Raw genomic sequence first — 22,952 nt, 5'->3', positions numbered from 1 at the left:
ATATCGTTTATTGATTTATCTCACTGGGTTTCAACCTCATTAAATGATCACCAGCTAAGTACTTTGCCCATCATTGCTGGACTACCATCAATCCCTTTAATGAAACCTGCAAGTGTTGCCTTCCCTACAATGGTGTTGTAAAGTATCATACTTCATCATTTAACTTTTTGTTAAAGCAGATGTACAAATGTACCCTGATAACACGATGGATCCAGATTTCCTGCTGTAATTATTACTGTGGAAGGATTGAAGCAAGGCCATATGGGCAGCTGGGATTTTGACCAAATTGCTGACAGATTGATGACAATGACATTTCTGGTGGAAACGTCAGCATAATGGTACCTGAGGTAATGGGGTATGTGCAGTGGACAAGAACGCACATTGCTGAACACAAGAGCATTTCTGGATAAGCATTATTTAACACTAATTAAGCTGGGATTTGTTCCTTGTTCAAATCTTGTCCCCACCGCCCTCACACACAAAGCTTTCTCCCAGACTGCAGAACAGGAGGGAGCCCTCAGCCACTTAACTGGCAAGCGTCACACCTTCAGTCAGATTGAAGAAGGCTGGGTGCGGAAATAACAGAGGAAGGAGGGTGGGGGAATTGGGTGGAGATGGAACCCAGAGAGACAACAGCTGTTGAGCAGACAAAGGGATGGATTATAACAGGCTGGTGAGAGTGAATTACTGATAGTAGGGACCACAAGTATTTTAAAACGTGTTACCAGCTTGTTTTCTCTAAATTCATGGAATCTGGGCACTACAACACCGGAGGAAACATCAATGAAGCGCTTCGCAGGAGGCTCCCAAGCACTGATGATGTCGCCTAGCCAGGGTACGAAACGTTTGCAACAAAAACTTCCAGCTCGGCGAACAGAACCACAACATACCCCTTGTTTCATTAGAGTCAGTCTCGGTACCAGAAACTTGGCTGCTCATGCTACATTCCCCTGAGAGTTCATCCACAAACTCCATCAACAAACACATCGACCTGGACCCAATATACCGACCACTACAGCGGACAGCTGAAACTGACAACCGGAAGCGGCAGGGACAGACCACTATAAACACCGGAGGAAACATCAAAGAAGCGCTTCGCAGGAGGCTCCCAAACACTGATGATGTTGCCTAGCCAGGGGACGAAACGTTTGCAACAAAAAATTCCAGCTCGGCGAACAGAACCACAACAACGAGCACCTGAGCTACAAATCTTCGCACAAACATTGAGCCCCATACTTCCAAATATTTAATTTGAAAACAATTTTACTGAGCTCCAATGCTAAGTTTAATTCTGGATTCTCTTACTTGAGGGACAAATGTTTTTATTTTTCAGAAAAGGAATGATCAGAACAGAAATATCTCAATCAAGTCACTTTAAACAGCAAGATTAGCAAAATCTACCTGCTATTTTGTAACTAATAATCTGTACAACTGGCTCCAAAAAAAAAAACTAGAAAACACTAAAATGCTGAATTAAATAAAGCCACTTGTTTCCAAAGCTGAAACAACTTTGGTCACTCACCTTTACATATAATGACTGTTGGATTCAATGATGGAGGAGTTGCTAATGAACTGGTCCAAGACATGTCTGGATCCACCTCAGCCCCAAGACTTTCCGAAATCCGCTTTGACGTGACCTATTTCAGAAATAAAAATTGCAGTATTTTTCTTTAAAAGGCAAAACAAAAAAAATTAAAATCAATGAACCCTTACCTCAGATGATACTGGAGGGCTGAACAATGAACGTCCACCATCTGGAAGAAAACGTATCTTTTTAAGAAAATACACCTTGTGAAATTGTAAACATTTTTGCATGGTATAAGCTTAATTAACATTTTGCAAATAAATCACAGCAAAGCATGTTTCAGTTCATCATTTGTCCAATTGTCCCTATGAAAACTACAAGTTTTATTCCTATTGTCAAGTTTAATCTTCCTAAAGGGATTTTATATTCACAAGTCAGCGGTACAGCTGTCGGTGTAACATTATGATGTGGAGGTGTTGGACATTATCATCCAACAGGTTCATTTGAAATCACAAGCTTTCAGAGGCTGCCTCCCTTATCAGATGAAGGAGCAGCCTCCAAAAGCTTGTGATTTCAAATAAATCTGTTGGACTATAACCTGGTGTTGGGTGACTTCTGACTTGGTCCACCCCTGTCCAATACCAACACCTCCACATCATAATGTTACACCGACAGCTGTACCGCTGATCAAAATTAGACAAGTACCTGGTCTATACCTGGTAGTGCCATGAGAATTTGGGCAATTTACTACTGGATTATCAATCAGGAAGAAAGTCACATTAAAGTTACACTCACCTTGTATGGAATAAGTGTGTTGTGGAGTCCTGCATGTATTATGCAACAGAATAGGGCTTGAATGAGGTAAAACAAAAATGAATTAATATATTTTGTTAAGTCTGTATACACAATTGCAATATTACAATGAAAAATGAATGGGTTATGGAGCACTTTTCTCTTCAAATAGATGTGATCATTCATGTCAATGGTATTTCTTTTGTTTTAGGAGGACCAGATGTTAAATATGCGGGAACCTCAAAAACATGACACTAGTTTTTTTCTTACATAGAATACCAATCTCTCAAAATTGTTGTGGTTAATGTAAACTTGCATTGCAGGGTATTTCTGACACAATAGGTTAAATCCCAGAACTGAAAAATTTCAGAAACTTGCATTTTTGACTTAGTTTAAAAGGATGCTTTTATCACTACAATAAATGGAAAATATAAAACTTTTAAATTTAATACAGAAATGTACAGAATAGGAAATGGGCCATTTAGAGGTGAGAGGAAAAGAAGAGAGTTGAACCTGTGGAATTCCCTGCTACAGAAAGCAGTTGAGACCAAAACATTAAAATGCTTTCAGGGAGGAGAAACAGGTCTTAGAATTAAAATGCATCAAAAGGGTATTGAGCAAATGCAGGAACAGGATATTAAGTTGGATGATCAGTGATGGAACCATGAAATTGCGTGCATTGCATGCCTATTCTTAGCTCATGAAATGTAGCGGCTCAAATGAGAAACTCACCACTACCCTCACGGGCAACCAGGGACAGCAGAAACATGCTAGCACAGCCAGTGATGCCAACATTCCCCATATGATGACAAAAAAAACTGAAAAATGGATCAAGCTCAGGAGGGCTGAATGGCCTAATCTTGCTCCTATGTGTCAATGTTTAGAATATCTTTTCACTGATATTGATTCCCCTATTCCAAACATTTAAATAATTTATCAATATTTTCTAAAAAACTTCAAAGGCTGGTAAAATGATATCTGCACTTCCTGGAAAAACAAGACTTTCAGTTATGTAGGCAAGAGCGATACCCCGTGTATAAAGTAAAATGTTACATTTTAATTAATGTGTCTTTAACAGGTGCCTTTTTTCTGTCTGTGAGCAGCAAGAGACAGAGCGGAGGGGGTGTTGGAGACCAGGAGGTTGCCGGGAATGTAAGGACTTAATATATATTTGGGCAGTGGTAAACCCAAGATACTACACTTTTAGTATCTCCCTCCCACTCCCATCACCCCAACCAGAAGAAAAGGACTCTGTATGGTAAGGTTATTTTTTATTTTCTTTCATATACTTAAGTGCATTGTTTGGTTTTAGTTAGTTGATATAAAGCTAAGGCTTACAATGGCAGGGGACCTCAGACCTCTTGCTTGATATGGGAGCTCAGGGACGTGACTGACATCCCTGACTCTTAAACGTGCAAGAAGTGCGTCCAGGCGCAGCTCTTGTTTGACCGCATGATGGCTCTGGAGCTGCAGACAGACACTCTGTGGAGCATCCACGGCGCTGAGGAGGTTGTGGATAGCATATTTAGTGAATTGGTAACACCGCAGGTTAGAATTGCTGAGGTAGATAGTGAATGGGTGTAAAGAAAGGCAGAGAAAGAATAGGAAGGCATTGCAGGTGTCACCTGCGGTCATCTCCCACAAAAACAGGTATATAGTTTTGGATACTGTTGAGGGAGATGGCTCACCAGGGTAGGGCAGCAGGTGCCAGGATCATGGCACCATGGCAGGCACTGCTGCTCAGAAGGACAGGAAAAAGAATCATCGGGCCATAGTCACAGGGGATTCTCTTGTAAAGGGAGTAGATAGGCAGTTCTGTGGCAAAAGACGAGACGTTATGTTGCCTCCCAGGTGCTCAGGTCAGTGATGTCACTGATTGGCTGCAGAACATTCTGAAAGGGGAGGGTGAACAGCCAGTTGTCGTGGTGCATATAGGCACCAATGATCTAAATAAAACAAACGAGATAAGGTCCTGAAAGCAGAATTCAGGGAGCTAGGAGAGAAGTTAAAGAGGAGGATCTCAAAGGTAGTGATCTCAGGATTGCTACCAGTGCCACGTGCTAGCCAGGGTAGAAATGAAAGAATAGGCAGGATGAACACTTAGCTGTAGGGATGGTGTAGGAGGAAGGAATTCAGATTTGTGGGACATTGGGACCAGTTCTGGGGAAGGTGGGACTACTACAAATTGGATGGTCTACACCTGAACCAGACTGGAACTAATGTCCTTCAGGGAGTTTTTGCGACTGCTGTTGGAGGTTTTAAACTAATGTGGCAAAGGGCTGGGAACCAGAAGAGAAGACTAGTAAACAGTGAGGTGGAAACTAGAGACTGTAAGGATCACGAAGTTAGCATTACCAAGGGAAAGGAGTAGGCAGAGAGCAGATGAAGGCAAAAGAACTGGTGGCCTGAAGTGCATATACTTTAATGCAAGGAGTAAAGTGGGTGAGGCAGATGAACTTAGTGCTTGGATTAGTGTCTGGGAGTATGATGTTATTGTGAATTCAGAGACTTGGTCGAAGGAAGGGCATGATTGGCAACTACATTTTCCAGGATATAGATGCTTCAGATAGGATAGGGAGGCAAGAGTTGCATTGCTGGTCAGGGATGCTATCACGGCTGTGCTAAAGGAGGACACCATGAAGGGCTTGCGCAGTGAGGCATTATGGATGGAGCTGAGAAATAAGAAGGGTGCAGTTACATTGTTGGGGCTGTACTAAAGGCCTCCCAACAGTGAGCGTGAGGCAGCAGAACAAATAGGTAAACAGCTTATGGAAAGATGTAGAGGCAACAGGGTAGTGGTGATGGGAGATTTTAATTTTCCCAACATTGACTGGGATACACTGAGTGTCAGAGGTCTGGATGGGGCAGAATTTGCAAGGAGCATCCAGGAAAGTTTTCTAAAGCAATATGTCAAGAGTCTGACAAGGGAAGGGGCCATATTGGACCTGGTGTTGGGGAATGAACCAGGCCAGGTGGTAGATGTTGCAGTGGGGGATTTCTTTGGGAATAGTGACGACAATTCTGTAAGTTTTAGAATATTCGTAGACAAAGATGAAAGTGGTCCTAAGTGATGAGTACTAAACTGAGCCAAGGCCAATTATAATCAAAATTCAGCAGGAGCGGGGAAATGTGGATTGGGAGCTATTTGAAGGGAAGTCCACATTTGATATTTGGGAGGCTTTCAAAGATAGGTTGAAGATAATGCAGGATGGGCATGTCCCTTTGAAAACAAGGGATGGGAAAGACAAGATTCGTGAATAACAGGAGAAACCATGCGACTAGCCAACTATATGAGGTCCAGGTAGCTAAGAACAGAATGGGCCTTGGAGGAATATCAGGAGAGTCGGACCAATCTTAAACGAGGAATCAAGCAGTTTAAAAGGGGTCATGAAATAACTTTAGAGAGCAGAATTAAAGGAGAATCCCAAGGCCCTTTATTCATATATAAGAAGCAAGAGGGTGACTAAAGAAAGGGTTGGTCCACTAAAGGATAAAGGAAGGAAGGCTGTGTGTCGAACCTGAGAAAATGGGTGAGATTCTCAATGATTACTTTGCATTAGTGTTCACTGAGGAGAGGGAAATGATGAATATTGAGATTAGAAATAGAAGTTGACTCTGGGTCACATTGACATAAGAAGGGAAGATGTGTTGGGTAGGCTAAAGGAAATTAAGGTGGACAAATTCCCAGGACCGGATAGAATTTATCCCAGGTTACAGGCGAGATGCCGGAGGACTGGAGGGTTGCGCATGTTGTCCCCCTGTACAAGAAGGGTAGTAGGGATATTCCAGGTAACTACAGACCAGTGAGCCTGACATCAGCGTTGGGAAAGGTGCTGGAGAAGGTACTGAAGGATAAAATCTATTTCTATTTGGAAAAGATTGTGCTTATCAGCGATAGGCAACATGGTTTTGCGTAGGGGAGATTGTGCCTTACGAACTTAAGAGTTCTTTGAGGAAGTGACGAAGTTGATAGATGAAGGAAGGGCTGTAGTTGTCATATACATGGACTTTAGTAAGGCGTTTGATAAGGTTCCCCATGGTAGACTAATGGAGAAAGTGAAGTCACATGGTGCGCAGGGTGTTCTAGTTGGGTGGATAAAGAACTGGTTGAGCAACAGGAGACAGAGTAGTAGTTGAAGGGTGTTTCTTGAAGTGGAGAAAGGTGACCAGTGGTGTTCCACAGGGATCGGTGCTGGGGCCACTGTTGTTTGTGATATACATAAATGATCTGGAAGAGGGCATTGGTGGTCTGATCAGATTTGCAGATGATACGAAGATTTGTGGAGTAGCATAAAGCATAGGGGACTGTCAAAGAATACTGGAGAATATAGACAGACTGCAGAGCTGGGCGGAGAAGTGGCAGATGGAGTTCCATCCAGGCAAATGCAAGGTGATGCATTTTGGGAGTCTAATTCTAGAGCAAACTATATTGTAAATGTAAGAGTCTTGGGAAAAGTTGATGAGCAGAGAGATCTGGGAGCTCAGGTCCATTGTACCCTGAAGGTGGCTGCTCAAGTGGATAGAGTGGTCAAGGCAGCATATGGTATGCTTATCTTCATCAGACAGGGTATTGAGTATAACAGCTGGCAAGTTATGTTAAAATTGTACAAGACTTTGGTTCAGTTGCATTTAGAATACTGTGAACAGTTCTGCTCACCACATTACTAAAAGGATGTGGACACTTTGGAGAGGGTGCAGAGAAACTGGATCAGCTCAGGCTTGGAGAGATGAAGGGCCTGTTCCTGGGTTGTAAGTTTTCTTTGTTCTTTGCTCATGAATATTTCCTTCCTAAAAGTTGAACACTGAAGTATTTTATAGGTTGAATTCCATCCCTCTTAACGGGCAAGACTCTATGCATTCAACCCAGTGAATGGAGTCTCAAATACCTATACCACTGCACAGCGGCTTTCCTGTAGCCATTGGAAAAGTAGTAATATTAGTAAACTGTTCCAGTTAACCAACAGAATTCTGACTGAATATAGGTGTTTTGACCAACAGAACTAAATTTCCAACAACTAAATGTTACTTCCACTGATGTACAAAATATGGTACTGTGGACTATCAATATGGAACTGCTTTTATTTGGACAAGGTCAAAAAAATCACAACACCACGGAGAGAAAGAGTGTGCGAGCAAGAGCGAGAGAAAGCGTGTGTGGGCGTGTTTGAGAGACAGTGTGTGCAAGTGTGAGGGAGGCTATGCATATGAGAGTGTGCGCGCATCTGGGATTTGCATATTGATCAATCAAATTCTGCATTTCCATTCTAACTGATTAAGATTTAAGAGCCATCTTAGATGTGTTCAATTCGTTCACATAAATCGTATGATCCTTTGACCATTTCCTTATAAATTCTGTGTCCTGATGAAGCTGTGAAAGCTAGTGTTCTCAAATATACCCATTGGCTTATAACCTGATGTTGTGAGATTTTTGACCTTGTCCAACCCAGTTGAATACTGGCACCTCTATATCATGCTTTTAATTGAACTTCGATTTGTTTTAAATAGACCTCTTACAAAGTCCAAACAGTGGAACTTCCATTCCATCAGATTGAGTTGGATTCAATATCAAGTAGAAGTGACTGTGCCTTAATCCCTTTAACGTTTTAAAAATAATTTGTTTTGTTATTATTTTATCTATTCATTTGGTTTATTGTTCTATTTCATTTTACAAAGATACTATTTTTTCCAAAATGTTTCGAATTCAGTTGAATCTCCTCTTAGACACTAGTAGAGAAGTTACTGGCTGAAAGAGAAGTACAGGAACAGAATGTTTAACCAGGAGATTAAAAGAAATAAAACTCCATTCAAGCAGAAAGGTACAAACATCTCAACAAAAACGAGATTCCCCATATTCAATGGAGAAGTACCACAGCTCTTCCACCATGTCCAAATTACATACCACACAATTTTCAAAAAGAAATTAAAACCATTTGGGAGGTGCATGATACTTGGAAGATAACCTTGTTGACAGAGAGGCTATAATATGACTTGCCAGATATATTTCATTTAAAAGATAACAAGTACAAAATGTTTAGTTAAATAAAGTTAAAATTCTCATCCTCAGTTTGACATCCTTGGAATTCTCTCATGTTCCTTATAAAATTCCACAATCCTCAGGGTTATTCACATTCCTCCCAGGTGCATTGAGGTTACTGAAGGGGACTTCCACAGCCAAGTTAATGTATTTTCACTGCTATAATCCCAGTTGCAGACTTACTTCCTTCAGTCCAAGAGGGGTATAGTTCCCCCTTAATGGAATTTTAGCTGGTAAATCATCAAATGTTTGTATAGTGCCTTAACGTAAAGCTATACAGAATCATAAAATACAAACTTTACACAAGGAAATGGTCAGGTCAAAAAGAAAGATTTTAAGAAGTGTTGTAGGACGGAAAAGAGAAGTAGAATGATGGACAGGTTCAGAAGGATATTCAAGAGCTTGGTATCAAGTTAGCTAAAGGTAATGTAATCTAATCTAATCTAATCTACTGCCAGCAATGGTGAAGCAATTACAATTGGGGTGCGCAAAAGGCCATAAATTAGAGGATTGAATAATTCTGAGGGTTTTAGGGTTGGAGAGGATGTCAAACATAGGGAGGATTAAGATCATGGAGAAATCTGAAATGAAGGATTAGAACATTAAAAACAGTTTGTTACTCAAACAGGAAGCAACATAGGTCAGCGAACATAAAGCTGATGGGGGAAACTGGATTTGCTACAAGTTAAGATATAAAGAGGAGTCGTGTACAACCTCAACTTTACATAGGTTACAATGTGGGAAACCAGCCAGGAGTTCCTAGGAGCTCTTTGCTAGCCTTGCTGTATGTTAGTATTAAGATAACATTACAGATACATGGCTGCGGTTTATTAGTAGACTAAATTGACTGGATTCAAGCTAACTACAAGATTGAATTATGACTGAAGGTTTCAAGGGCAGATCAACAAGTTGGGAGAATATTTAGATCTTGTTAAAGTGGTGGTAAAAGGTGTTGTTGAGGATGGTACAATAATGTGATAAGCTTAAATCTCCAACTAAGGGAGAGGGGATGGAGTCACTACCTTAGGAACATAACTCGGAGTAGTGACCAAAAACAATGCCTTCAGCTTGCCTAATATTGAATTGCAAAATGTTTTTGCTTATTCAGTCCTCAGTGTTAGTTAAATAGACCGACAACTTAACAACAAAAAGGAGGAGATCAGAAAGGTGTTAATGAGTTGGTGTTATTAGCATATACATAAAAACAGTACCTTTGGCTGATGTTACCAAGGTACAGTCTATAGATGAGAAATCCTCAGCTACAGAATATTAAAAATTGAAGAGGTCGGTTTCCTCTTCCTTCCCAACAAATTAACCTCCCAACAGATGAACAGAATAATGTGAAGAACTATCCACAATCATATTAATAAAGAGCAGAACTTTTGAAATAGGGTGCAACCATATTAGCAACTGAAATGCATTTCTGAAGTTACCGTTTCCAGGAAGAAAAGTTAGCCCAGAATGGCCAGCACTAAAGAGAAGAATCGAGCATACCTCTTTATTAAAGAGACCTCAGAGGCTGGATTCGAGTTTTCATTCCCATTTGTCTTGTACAGCGTTTTAATTCTTTGCTTCACAGAGGAATAACTGTTTCCTATTAAATGCAACCCATACCAACACTATTGTTACATGACTGCAAAGTCATTTTATTCATAATCACATTAGAATTGAGATTAACACTTTTAGCCTTACTGTATGTTATCATTATAACATCACATGATTGCAGCATATTAGTGGACCAAACTGACTAGATTCAGGCTAACTTCAACATTTAATTATTAAAATGTAAAGTCGCCTTCATCCTACCAGAACACAGGACTGCTCTCTCAGAAACAGATGACTGTTGATAGGTTAACCTGAAGATCACCACACCTCAGGCAAGGGGAGAGGTTGAGAAGAGGAGTCCTTTATGGTAGTCTCAGCCAGTGCAAGAACTGAACCCACGCTGTTGGCATCACTCTGTATCGCAAGCCAACTAAGTTAAATGACTCCCATTGAAATACAATATCTCAGCTATTAGGTAAAAGGTGCTAAAAAGACTATTTTCCTACAGAGGACGACAGGAAATGGGATAGACAACTTTTTTGCTAAAAATATAGTACTGTGCAATAATGTTATTTAAAAATAAGGGCAGGTAAGACTAATTAATCACAACTTATACTTTAAATGAAAAACATTATCTTCATTTTTGAACATCTTTATTGCACCAATGAATAATGGGCCTTAGTATGTTCAATAGGGAAAGTTGTTAAGTACAAGTAGTCCCCAGGTTACCAAAGGAGTTTGTTCCCAGAATCAATTAGTATAGGAGTTGGGAGGTCACATTGTGGCTGTACAGGACTTTGGTTAGGCCACTTTTGGAATAAGTGGTCTTCTGGTCTTCCTCCTATTGGAAGGATATTGTTAAACTTGAAAGGGTTCAGACAAGGTTTAGAAGGATGTTGCCAGGGTTGGAGAATTTGAGCAACAGGGAAAGGCTGAATAGGCTGGGGCTGTTTTCCCTGGAGTGTCAGAGGCTGAGGGGTGACATTATAGAGGTTTATAAAATCATGAGGGGCATGGATAGAATAAATAGACAAGATCTTTTCCCTGAGGTAAGAGAGTCTAGAACTAGAGGGCATAGGTTTAGGGTCAGAGGGTAAAGGGTGGGTGCGTGAATGGAATGTGCTGTCAGGGGAAGTGGTGGAGGCTAGTACAATTGCAATATTTAAAAGGCACCTGGATGGATATATGGATAGGAAGGGTTGAGGGATATAGACTAAGTGCTGGCAAATGGGATTAGTTTAGGTTGGGATATCTGGTTGGCATGGATGAGATGGACTGAAGGGGTCTGTTTCCGTGCTGTACATCTCTATGACACTAAGTCCAAACACAATGCAGGACAACGTAAATCATCCTTTTTGTAAACACAGGAAATTTTTGTATGGTGGATCTTTAAACCTACACCTCCCTGCATGGAGTCTAGTTCCAAGTATGAGCTTTCATAAATTCGACATTTAGAAATTGGTAACCCTGTGTAACAGTTAAACATATTTCAAGATGATGTCAGGTTCTGATGGCGTCCATCTCACCATCCTCAAGATGTATTTCCCTCATCTTATGCCAGCCAAAACTTTGGAATGAGCTCCAAGGCACTAATGGCTGATGTAGATCTCCAATGGAATGCTGACAACTGCCTAGCCACTTTTAACCTCCCAGTCATTGTATACGGGATGGGACCTAACTGAGCAATCACGCAGGCTGGAACTCTACCTTGTACAACTGAAGCATGGTATCCCCACTTTTGTATTTAATTCTCTCAAAATAAGTGATAGCATTCTACTTGATTTTCTAATTGCTTTCTGTACCTACATACTAGACTTTTATCATTTATACATGAGGCCATCCAGAGCTGTCTACATCTCAGAGCTCTGTAATCCCCCTATTTCGATAATATGTTTCTTTCTTGCTGCCAAAATGGATACCAGCACCCAAGTATTGGTTCCAACCATTTGCAATTTAGCACCTCATCCTAAGTTATGGTGCACTGGAAAATGCAAAACTTAAAAGATATAGCCCCAAATCATGAATCCTCAGAATACGAAGCATGATTACGAGCTTGGATTTTTTTTTTCTTTCCAGAGTTTGTTTACTTACCCCCTTTCAACCAAGTTTCTTCTGTCCCTTTTTCTGTCATGGATACTGACGGAGTTATTAAAGTTAGACCACTGAAAATTGAAGGAGTACAATCCAGCTGGCTGTGCAGAGTCTGCTTCTGCCACGGTGTTTTGAAATAACTTGAAATAAAGCTATGAGTGTCATTTCTAGGTTGTTTAAGATGGTTAGAAGCTGCCGACAAACTAAGTTCCTCAAACCAATTTTGACATAATGGTCCCAAATCTGTAATGAGGGACAAAAAGTTTTAAAACAATAATAGGGTACTCAAATGCAATATACCTTGCAAGTACCTTATTTAAAACAAGCATGGTTAAGGTATAGAGAGAACAGATTGCTTGTGACATGCATATAACATTTCACTATGTCATTTAGTTGCCACTTTTAAAAACATCACAAACAATTTTAGTATAGTCATAAGGTTTTATGTTCCCTACCTTCTCGACAGGAGACTGCAAAATCATACATGGCATTCCTTGAATTCTGCTCTAACATCTAACTCAGTGATGCAATAGAACATTATTCTTGGTAGTTCAGTGAAATGGAACCCATTTTAAATTCAGATATTCCTGTGAAAACAAAATTATTTTTAAATTTTCAGAATCATTTTTAAGTTACAGAAGTAACCTCCAAATATGAACTCACCACAAAGATGGTAAACAGCAAACACAGACAGGTTCCTCTAGTTTATATTCTAAAGTTACAAAGATTTTGTTAAGACTAATCCAGTAACTACCACTTAGCAAATTTTACTTGCACTGCATTGAATAAAACCATAAAAAAGGCCAGAGGTAGGATTTACAGGAAAAATAGGTAGGCATGGAAGACGAAGAACAGCAGCACGCTTTAAATATAATTTCACAGGCTGGTCCAGGTGACCTCAATCTTGGAGTAATATTAAAGCTGAATTGAAGGGACAATTAAGGTATGCTAGGAAAAGCAACAGCATATTTGAATTGAGATAATTGGAATGTTTTAAGATAAAGGACAAATCAAGAATTTGGGAGTTGTTGGCAGGATGGGTTAAATCTAAGTTTTTTTTCCCCCGCTGTGGGCACTACAGCATTGAAATGTGAAGCCAACATGAGCAAGAAAATAATGACATTTGTGAAAAGTAAAATAAGTTGCCATGACGGATTTAAGCAAGTAAGTTATGAATTGTGTGGAGATGAGCTTAATGTCGACTGAATAAGATCAAAGCTGGATCAGATGGGGAAAAACTAATTTCAACAATTTAACTTGGGAACAGAGCTATGCATAAGAGCTAAAAAGCCCTAGTAGGATTACTAAACGGATAAGGTGATTAGCTTCTGGTGAGTACGGCTCAGGAGGAATGGGAAAATAGAAGCAAAAATAAGGCGAGATCAAAATCAGGAACTGCTCACTATAAATACAGTGAAGACAGTAGGGAAAACATTATAGAAACAATAATCAGTACAGCAACAAGTACTGGTTCAGGGCTGTGTCCTCTGGAGCAAATGACTTGCCTCTTGACCTCTGCCCCTAGCCTTTCACCACTTAGATGACACAAATCAGGCTTGTGATGGAATACTACTTACTTGCCTGGATAAGTACGTACCATCTACAAGATGCAATTCAGTAGCTTACCAAGGTTTTAAATTCATCTCTCAAACCCCACAACCTTTACCACTTAGAAGGCAAAGGCAGCAGATACATGCAAACATTACCATCTCCCAAACCCTTCTCCAAATTGTAAACCACCCTGACTTGGAAGTATATTGCTGTTCCTTCATCAGAAAGTCTGAAATCAATGGAAACCAGGGAAGATGTACTCCACTGCCAGAAGTCATACCTAGTATAAAGTAAGATAGCGTATTTGTTTGTTGGTGGTCAATCATCTTAGTCCCAAGACTTCACTCAGAGTTCCCCGAAGTAGTGTCCTAAGCCCAACCATTTTCAGCTATTTCCATGTCTTCCTCTCCATCACAAACATATTTCCCACTTATCATCCAGATTTGAAAATATACCTCCATTATCGAGTTTTGAGAAGATTTGTGGAGGTTCTGGATGTAGATTTGCTCGCTGAGCTGTAAAGTTCATTTCCAGATGTTTTGTCACCCTACTAGGTAACATCTTCAGTGGGCCTCAGGGCAAAGCACTGTTGATAATTCCTGCGTTCTATTTATATGTTTGGGTTTCTTTTGGTTAGTGATGTAATTTCCTGTTCTTTTTCTCAGGGGGTGGTGGTGGGGTCCAACTCAACGTGTTTGTTGATAGAGTTCCGGTTGAAATGCCATGCTTCTAGGAATTCTCATGTGTGTCTGTTTGGCTTGTCTTAGAATGGATGTGTTGTCCCAGTCGAAGTGGTGTCCTTCCTCATCTGTATGTAAGGATACTAATGAGAGAGGGTCATGTCGTTTTGTGGCTAGTTGATGTTCATGTATCCTGGTGGCTAGTTTTGTGCCCGTTTGTCCAATGTAGTGTTTGTTATAGTCCTTGCATAGTACTTTGTGAAATGATTGGGTTTGCTTGTTGTCTGTATACGGTCTTTCAGTTTCATTAGCTGCTGTTTTCATGTGTTGGTGGGTTTGTGGGCTGCCATGATGCCAAAGGGTCTGAGTAGTCTGGCAGTCATTTCTTAGATGTCTTTGATGTAGGAGAGAGTGGCTAGGGTACCCAATGAACACATTCCACAGATTTCTCAGCAACAAATTCAAACAAGCAGACAAAACACATCCAAAAACCCTATCACTCTTCCCTACATCAAAGACATCTCGGAAATGACTGCCAGACTACTCAGACACCCTGGCAACTTGGTAGCCCACAAATCCACCAACACACTAAAACAGTAGCTAATGAACCTGAAAGACCCTATACAGACAACAAGCAAAACTAATGTTATTTACAAAATACCATGCAAGAACTGTAACAAACACTACATTGGACAAACAGGCACAAAACTAGCCACCAGGATACATGAACATCAACGAGCCACAAACCGACACGACCGTCTCTCATTAGTATCCTTACGTACAGATGAGGAAGGGCACCACTTCAACTGGGACAACACATCCATTCTCGGACAAGCCAAACAAAGACACACACAAGAATTCCTAGAAGCGTGGCATATCAACAAACACATCGAGTTAGACCCCATTTACCACCCACTGAGAAAAAGAACAGGAAATGACATCACCAACCCAAAGAATCCCAAACATATAAATAGAAAGCAGGAATTATCAACAGTACTTTGCCCGGAGGCCCACTGAAGATGTTACCTAGTAGGATGACGAAACGTCTGAAAATGAACTTTCCACCTCAGCAAGCAAACCTACATCCATATACCTCCATTGCTTCAGTGTTAGTTCCAAGATTTTGAAACACGTCTTTCTAATAGCACTGCAGGTGTACCTACACAAAATGGATTGCAATGGTTTAAGAAAGCAGTTCGTGACTATCTTCTCAAAGACGACAAGGGATGAGCAATAAATGCTGCCCAGTCGGTAACACCCACAACACAGGACTTAAGAACAATGGGAACGTTTGCCGATGATTGTGCAATGTTCAGTATCATTCATAATTCCTCAGACACTAAAAAAATCCTGTTCATAATCAATAGCATTACCATCACCATTTTTCCATCAACAACATCCTGGGTGGGTTACCACTGAGCAGAAACTGAAGTAGGATAGTAGTAAGTCAAAAGTTGGAAATCCGGCAGTGAGTAACTCAAGTCCTGATTCCTTAAGGTCTGTCCACAAGACACACATCAGGAGTACAATGAAGCACATTCTACTTGCATGGTTGAATACAGTTCCAACAAACCGGACAAGCTTGACACCAACTGGGACAACGCAGTCCCTCTCATCCACACCCCATCCATCATCTTAAACACACTCTCTGCATCAAAGATGCATTAATGTAGCATGGAAAATGCATTTCTGAAACTCACGCCTTACAGACCCTTCGGTTCAACTTGTCCACATTGACCATCCATCCCAATCTCACTTGGTCTCATTTGCCAGCATTTGGCCTATAACTCTCTAAAGCCTTCCTAATCATATACAGGTGATTCTGTTATAACATGCACTTTGTTAACACAAATACACTGGGGAATTGGGGACACTGTTCCTAAAGTGTAAACTTTTAAAACGATTACATCGCCAACTCTTCTAAAGCACGATTTCTCTATAATACAGGTTTGCACAATAACGCAACCATCGCATTATAGAAGAACTACCTGATCCCATCCAGATACCTTTTATATATTGTTAATGTACTCACTTCCACCATTTCCCCTTGCAGCTCATTCCTTACACAAACAATCCTTTTCTGTTAAAGCTTTGCCCTTCAGGTCCTTTTTAAACCTTTCTCTTCTCACCTTAAACCAATGCCCTCTAGTTTTAGGGTCAGGCAGCCTAGGAAAAAGGCCTGGCTTTTAACCCTACCCATGCCCTCATGATTTTACAAACCTCGATAAAGGTCACCCCTCAGCCTCCAATGCTCCAGGAAAGTTGCCCCAACCTATTCAGCTTCTCCCTATAGCTCAAACTGTCCAACTCTGGCAACTTCCTTGTAAATCTTTTCTGAACCCTTTCCAGTTTCACAACATTTTTTCTATAGTAGGGAGACCAGAATTGAACACAATATCCAAAAGTGGCCTAACCAATGTTCTGTGCAGCCACAACATTTACTCAACAAAGACAAGCATACCAAGTGCATTCTTCACTACCCTGTCCAAGAACTATGAACCCACACCCTCCAACATCTCTTTGTTTGGCAACACTCCTCAGGACCTTACCATTAAGTGTCTAAGTCCTGCCCTGATTTCTAAAATGCAGTACTTCACAGTTATCAAAATTAAACTCCATCCACCACTCCTCAGTCTATTTGCCCGTCTGATCAAACTGCCATTGTACTTAAAGGTAAACTTCTTCACTGTCCTCCACACCATAAATTTTGGTGACACCTGCAGACTTAGCAACTGTACCTCCTACATTCACATCCAAATTGGAGAAAAGCATCAGACAAAATCCATCCTTGCAGCACACCACTGGTCACAGGCCTTCAGTCCAAAAGGCAACTCTCCACCATCACCCTTTGTCTTCTACCTTTGAGCCAATTTTGTATCCAAATGGCTAGCTATCTCTGCTTAGCAAGTTTAGATCATGTGGAAGTCAATCCACCATGCAGAACCTTGTTTAATGCCTTGCTGAAGTTTGTATACACAATGCCCACCGCTCAGCCTTGATCAATCTAGTCACTTCTTCAAAAAAAACTCAAATAAGTTAGTGAAACATGATTTCCCACACACAAAGCCATGTTGATTATCCCAGAGCAGTCCTTGCTTTTCCAAATACATGTAAACCCTGTGCCTCAGAATCTCCTCCAAAAACTTACCCACCACCGATATAAAGATCACTGGTCTATAGTAAACCTAGCTTCTCCTTAATACTTTTCATCAATAATAGCACCATGTTAGCCAACCTCCAGTCTTCTGGCACCTCATCCATGGCAATCAATCATACAAATTTCTCAGTCAAGGAGCTCAGCAATCACTTCCCTAGCTTCCCACAAAGTTCTGGGCTACACCTGATCAGGTAACTGGGATTTATCCACCTTTATGTTTTTTTTAAGATGGCCAGCATCTCCTCTGTAATATATTATTTTTCAAGATATCAATATTTATTTGGGTTCTCTAGTTTCCATATTCTTCTCCACAGTAAACAGTGATGTGAAACACTCACTTAGTATCTTGCCCACCTCCTGCAGTCCCACACAAGTGGCCTTGTTGATCTTTAAGGGCCCCTATTCTCCCCCTAGTTACTCTTTTGTCCTTAATGTGTTTGTAGAATTTCTTTCGCTTCTCCTTCACCTTATTGCCCAAGCTATGTCCTCTTTCTACCCTCCTTTTTCCTCAAGTATACTCTTATTGCCCTTATAAGCTTCTTAGGATTCACTCAATTCCAGCTGTCTATACCTGACATATACCTCCTTCTATTTCTTGACCAGAGTCTCAATTTTTCTAGTCAAACAACACTGCCAACATCTATTGGCCTTGCCCTCACACTAACAGGAACATGCTGTCTCCGGACTCTGGTGGTCCTATTTTTTGAAGGCCTCCCATTTACGAGCCATTCCTTTACATGCAAATAGCTGCCCCCAATCAACTTTTGAAAGTTCTTGCCGAATACCATCAAAATTGAAACCAAAAGAACTTCAGATGCTGTAAATCAGAAACAAAAACAGAAGTTGCTGGTAAAGCTCAGCAGGTCTGGCAGTATCTGTGAAGAGAAATCAGAGTTACATTTCTAGTCCGACAACCCTTCCTCAGAACTACATCCTAAGAAACAGTCACTGGTCCCGAAATGTTAACTCCAATTTCTCTTCATAGATGCTGCCAGACCTGCTGAGCTTTACCAGCAACTTCTGTTTTTGTTACTGTCAAAATTGGCCTTCCTCCAATTTAGAACTTATAGATTAGGCCTATCCTTTTCCATAACCATTTTGAAACTAAGTTATGATCAGTGACACCACTGACACCTCAGTCACTTGCCCAGTCTTATTTCCCAAGAGAGGGTCAAGCTTTGCTCCTTCTCTAGCAAGTACATCCACATACAGAATATTGAAAAATTTTATTGTACACATTTCAATTCCTCTCCATTCAAGCTTTTGACACTATGGCAGTGCCAATGTATGCTTGGAAAGGTAAAATTTTCAGATCACGTCAATCTTATTATTCTTCCAGATAAGTGAGATCTACTTACAAATTGCTTCTCAATTCCCTGCTGACTATTGGGAAGTCTATAGTACAATCCCAGTAAGGTGATCATTTTTTTCTTAATTCTCAGTTCCACCCAAGTCGCTTCACTGGACATACTACCCGGAATATCCTCGAAGTACAGCTATAACGTTATCCCTAACCAAAAATGCCGCTGCACCTCCTTACTATCCTTCCCATTGCATCCAAACTCTGGAACATGAAGTTGCCAGTCCTGTCCATCCTTGAGCCACATTTCTGTAATACATATGATAACACATTCCCAAGTTCCCAACTATGTCAAGTTCATCTGCCTTATCAAGCCTCTTGCACTGAACATTAAGTACAGTTTATCACTATTACCTCATTTCCTGCCTTACTCCTTTTCCCAACTGTACTAGCCTCAGATTTCTCTTTTCTCACTCTCTCTTCAGGGGCAATAATTAAGGATTTGACAAAACTTTAAAATTTAATTATATTTGAAAAGGCAGGGTTATCCTTTTCCAGAAAACATAGGGGATATCTCTATTGTGTGTTTAATGACAAGTCTCTCAAAAAGTATTCAGATGAGTTCTGAAGAAGTCACCAGACTCAAAGCTTTAACTCTGTTTTCTCTGCACAGATGCTGCCAAACCTGCTGAGTTTCACCAGCAATTTCTGTTCTTCTCTCAGCGATATGTTAAAGCACAGCTTCTGGAGGACCAAACTTGATATTCCAAAGCATTCTGGTCAGTCTCCCACCTTTCGCACTGGAGAAACGCATGACGCCAACTATCATTACCCACAACACAAATTCTGTTTGCCCGTCACTCAATGACCTTCAGTAATTTCCAGCTAACCAATATGTTTTTCTGTGACCATCTCCATTATTTGCACTCCCAGAATTTTCTCTTCTGCTGCCGAGAGATTTTAATCGCCACCATTGACAGCTTGGGCCCTAAACTCTGGAATTCCTTCCCGTATTTCCTTTCTTTCCTTAAAATCTCCGTCTTTTTTTCCTTTCCCTAATTTTATGCGGTTAGTTCCAATAATTAACTAGCGTTTAATAACCTCCTCGTATGAAGGGCCTTTCGGGCAATTTTAATACTTGGCTAAGAACGGACAAACGTACTCGTGAACAGAAGCATCCACCCGACAGACTTTTACCGGCTTTAAATATACTGAGAAAATTAACTCCGTTTCCAAAACATGAAGAAACTATTCTACTACCAAATGATAAAATCAGAATTCTTCAGATACGCCAACTTTCCAGAACATTCACCTCCTCCGTCATCAACTACACAACCCACTTCGCGCTCTCACCCACCACCGAACACCATTGGTCAATCACCATCGCGATCCCGGCCAATCGGAACAAACGTTTCCGCCGCTTGCACCAAACAATGCGCGCGAAGTCGAGGCATTATGACGACAGGGGCAACCCGTTCCTTTAGAGCTTTGCGCAAGAGTGAACAGGAAGTTACTCTGGAGTGTGGGCATGTTTCAGACTTGGAACGCAACAGGCACTTAGGTAAAGGAGGGAGTGGCTCCTTTACACGCAGACAACAAGCAACATGAATTCGACTGGGACAACACTACTATCATAGGGCAAGCCAGACAGAGAACAGCCAGGGAATTCCTAGAGGCATGACATTCATCCACAAACTCCATCAACAAACACATCGACCTGGACCCAATATACCAACCACTACAGCGGACAGCTGAAACTGACAACTGGAAGCGGCAGGGACAGACCACTATAAACACCGGAGGAAACATCAAAGAAGCGCTTCGCAGGAGGCTCCCAAGCACTGATGATGTCGCCTAGCCAGGGGATGAAACGTTTGCAACAAAAACTTCCAGCTCGGCGAACAGAACCACAACAACGGGCACCCGAGCTACAAATCTTTGCACAAACTTTGAATACCTCCTATGTTCACACCCAAACCGTTTATATAAATGACAAAAGGTAGTGCCCCTCAGCACCAATCCTTGTGGCACACCACTGGACACAGGCCTCCAGTCTGAAAAGCAACCCTACACCACCACCCTCTGACTTCTACCTTCAAGCCAGTTCTGTATTCAATGGCTAGTTCTCCCTGTATTCCATGAACTCTAACCTCTAAGGCACAGTGGGGAAAGACTGTTGTGGAACGTCTTTCTGCCAAAGTGTAACAAGGGTCTGTTCGATTGTCTCTTGGTGTCTCCAAAGAAATGGAAATAGTTTTCTACAGAGGTAGAAAATGCCTTTTTTTCTTGCAACTGGAGAGAAACTCTGATAAATGTCAACATTCCTATGTTTTGCTTTTTTTCTGCAAAAAGTACTGATTTAAGAAATTTGTATATACTTATAGATGATTTTATTAATAAAAGTATATTTTTAAAATAAATTGTACAGCTATTTAAACACAACACAAGTTGGAACACAGAAGCAGGCAGGGAAGGCTGATTTTCATAGCATTTTTGCTTCAGAATTGTACCTGAAAATGATTTCCATTACCAACACATATCTGAGACAGATATTCTGCCCCATCCTACACTTACCCTGCAATTAAATGGAATACTGCCTGACCTGCTGTGTGTTTAGCATTCTTTATATTTTCTAGCAACTGCAGAGTTTTATCATTTAACACAGAAAACATGAGGAATACTTCAGTCATGCAACAACTTGTTACCATGTCTCTATTATATCCTTGTGAGAAAATAAATTATATTCTCCTGATGTACTACCTTACATCAGTTCCTTGGTTCATTATTGACTATACTTCATTTTATTTTACTCAGTGATGACTTACCATTGCCTTCAACTCATAGGAGAAGGGCAAAGAGACAGGTCCAAGTCTATAGCTGCTGGAGGAGGAATTGAACACATGCTTGAATTACTTTATGCCTCACATTACTTGTTAACCAACTGAGCAAATCATCTCCTATTGTAACAAGGAAAAGATAAATCTAAGTTCAAACTGAGACTTAAAATTATAACAATCTGTTAACAAATTTAAACGAATAACAGACATCTGTCTGTGCCTTGACATGGAGTCACTGACTATAATTAAAATCAGAAGTAAATAACTTGGCCCATTGAATCTGTTCTGACATTCAATGACATTGTGGCAGATCAGATACTCCTCAACTCCACTTTCCCACCTTTTCCCCATAACCTTTGATACTCTATGTGATTAAAAACATCTGTCTATCTCAGCCTTGTATATACTTAACAATTCAGCCTTACAGTTCTTTGTGGTACAGAATTTTCACAGATTCAGCATCTTTCAGAGAAGAAATTTCTCCTCATTATTGGGTTAAATAGACAACCTCTTACTTATAGATTATGGTCCCCAGCCCCCAGTTCTAGTCTCTCTCATAAGGGGAAATAGTCTTTTGGCTTCTAACCTGTCAAGTCTCCTAAGAATATTGTACGTTTCAATGTAGCCTTACATGTGATAACTTCACAGACATCTTTTTGGAAGTCCAAATATATTACATTTATTGGTATCCCCTTATTGGAATTATTACCTCCTGCAAAAATTCTAAGTTTGCCAGACATTATTTCCCTTCACGAAACTTTGCTGACTCTGCTTAGTTATATTGTTATGAAGATGTGGGTGTACTGTATCTTTAAGAGAATTAAAAGCAAAAGAACTACCTGACAGAACCAAGTGTTCTGAAAAAAAGTAACATTTGGTGGAACAACTTGATCAGCTGGTTGTCTGAAAATGACAAAACAGATTCGAATTAGGACAATCAGTTTAAATAATACCCCAAAAAATACCAAACTCCAATCCAGTTTGAATTTAGTATCTTGACAATCTTAAAAGCCAATGACACAATCCGATGCTTTGGGGATATAAGACCAGGGAAAAATGAAAGTTGAGAGGAAAACTGCTTTTAAGATCAGATGTTTTGTTTTGTAACTCGTAATTGGGAGTTTTATCAGACTAGTATTATATAGGGAAGGTAAAAGATGGCTTTGAGTAAGGATGTGTAAATAGTTGTTAGTTAATTAAGAAATAAGTTGTTCATTTTTACCCTAAATAGTTCTTGGACACTCATATTTTTACAGATTACTGCATGGGATATATCTTTTCTGTATTGCTGGTTTTAAATTAAGCAGGAGGGTTTACCCCATGTCATAACAGTTTGGGGGCTCATACAGGATTTGAACTGGTTTAGACAGACTTGGGGCTACAAAAAATCCCAGCAGATTTAAACACTTGCAGGTTAGTGTCTTAGATCTTTAGGTAAAA

At 40.4% G+C, this 22,952-nt stretch overlaps 1 protein-coding gene across 1 annotated transcript in view; it reads right to left on the bottom strand.

The window, feature by feature from the left end:
• brca2 (BRCA2 DNA repair associated) overlaps positions 1-20,294 on the bottom strand; it is a 144,394-nt gene extending 124,100 nt beyond the window's left edge. Inside the window, exons 1-7 of the mRNA XM_043692705.1 lie at positions 19,936-20,294; positions 12,443-12,574; positions 11,988-12,230; positions 9,846-9,945; positions 2,321-2,376; positions 1,714-1,754; positions 1,523-1,637 (exon numbers count right to left, since the gene is read on the bottom strand). Coding sequence (XP_043548640.1) covers positions 1,523-1,637; positions 1,714-1,754; positions 2,321-2,376; positions 9,846-9,945; positions 11,988-12,230; positions 12,443-12,473 — 586 coding nt within the window. The 5' untranslated portion in view covers positions 12,474-12,574; positions 19,936-20,294. The remainder of the gene's footprint in view (positions 1-1,522; positions 1,638-1,713; positions 1,755-2,320; positions 2,377-9,845; positions 9,946-11,987; positions 12,231-12,442; positions 12,575-19,935) is intronic.
• Between the last annotated feature and the right edge of the window lie 2,658 nt (positions 20,295-22,952).

The sequence above is a fragment of the Chiloscyllium plagiosum genome, chromosome 6 (assembly GCF_004010195.1).
Source record: "Chiloscyllium plagiosum isolate BGI_BamShark_2017 chromosome 6, ASM401019v2, whole genome shotgun sequence".
Lineage (NCBI taxonomy): Eukaryota > Metazoa > Chordata > Chondrichthyes > Orectolobiformes > Hemiscylliidae > Chiloscyllium > Chiloscyllium plagiosum.
This window is presented reverse-complemented; position numbering and strand designations above follow the sequence as displayed.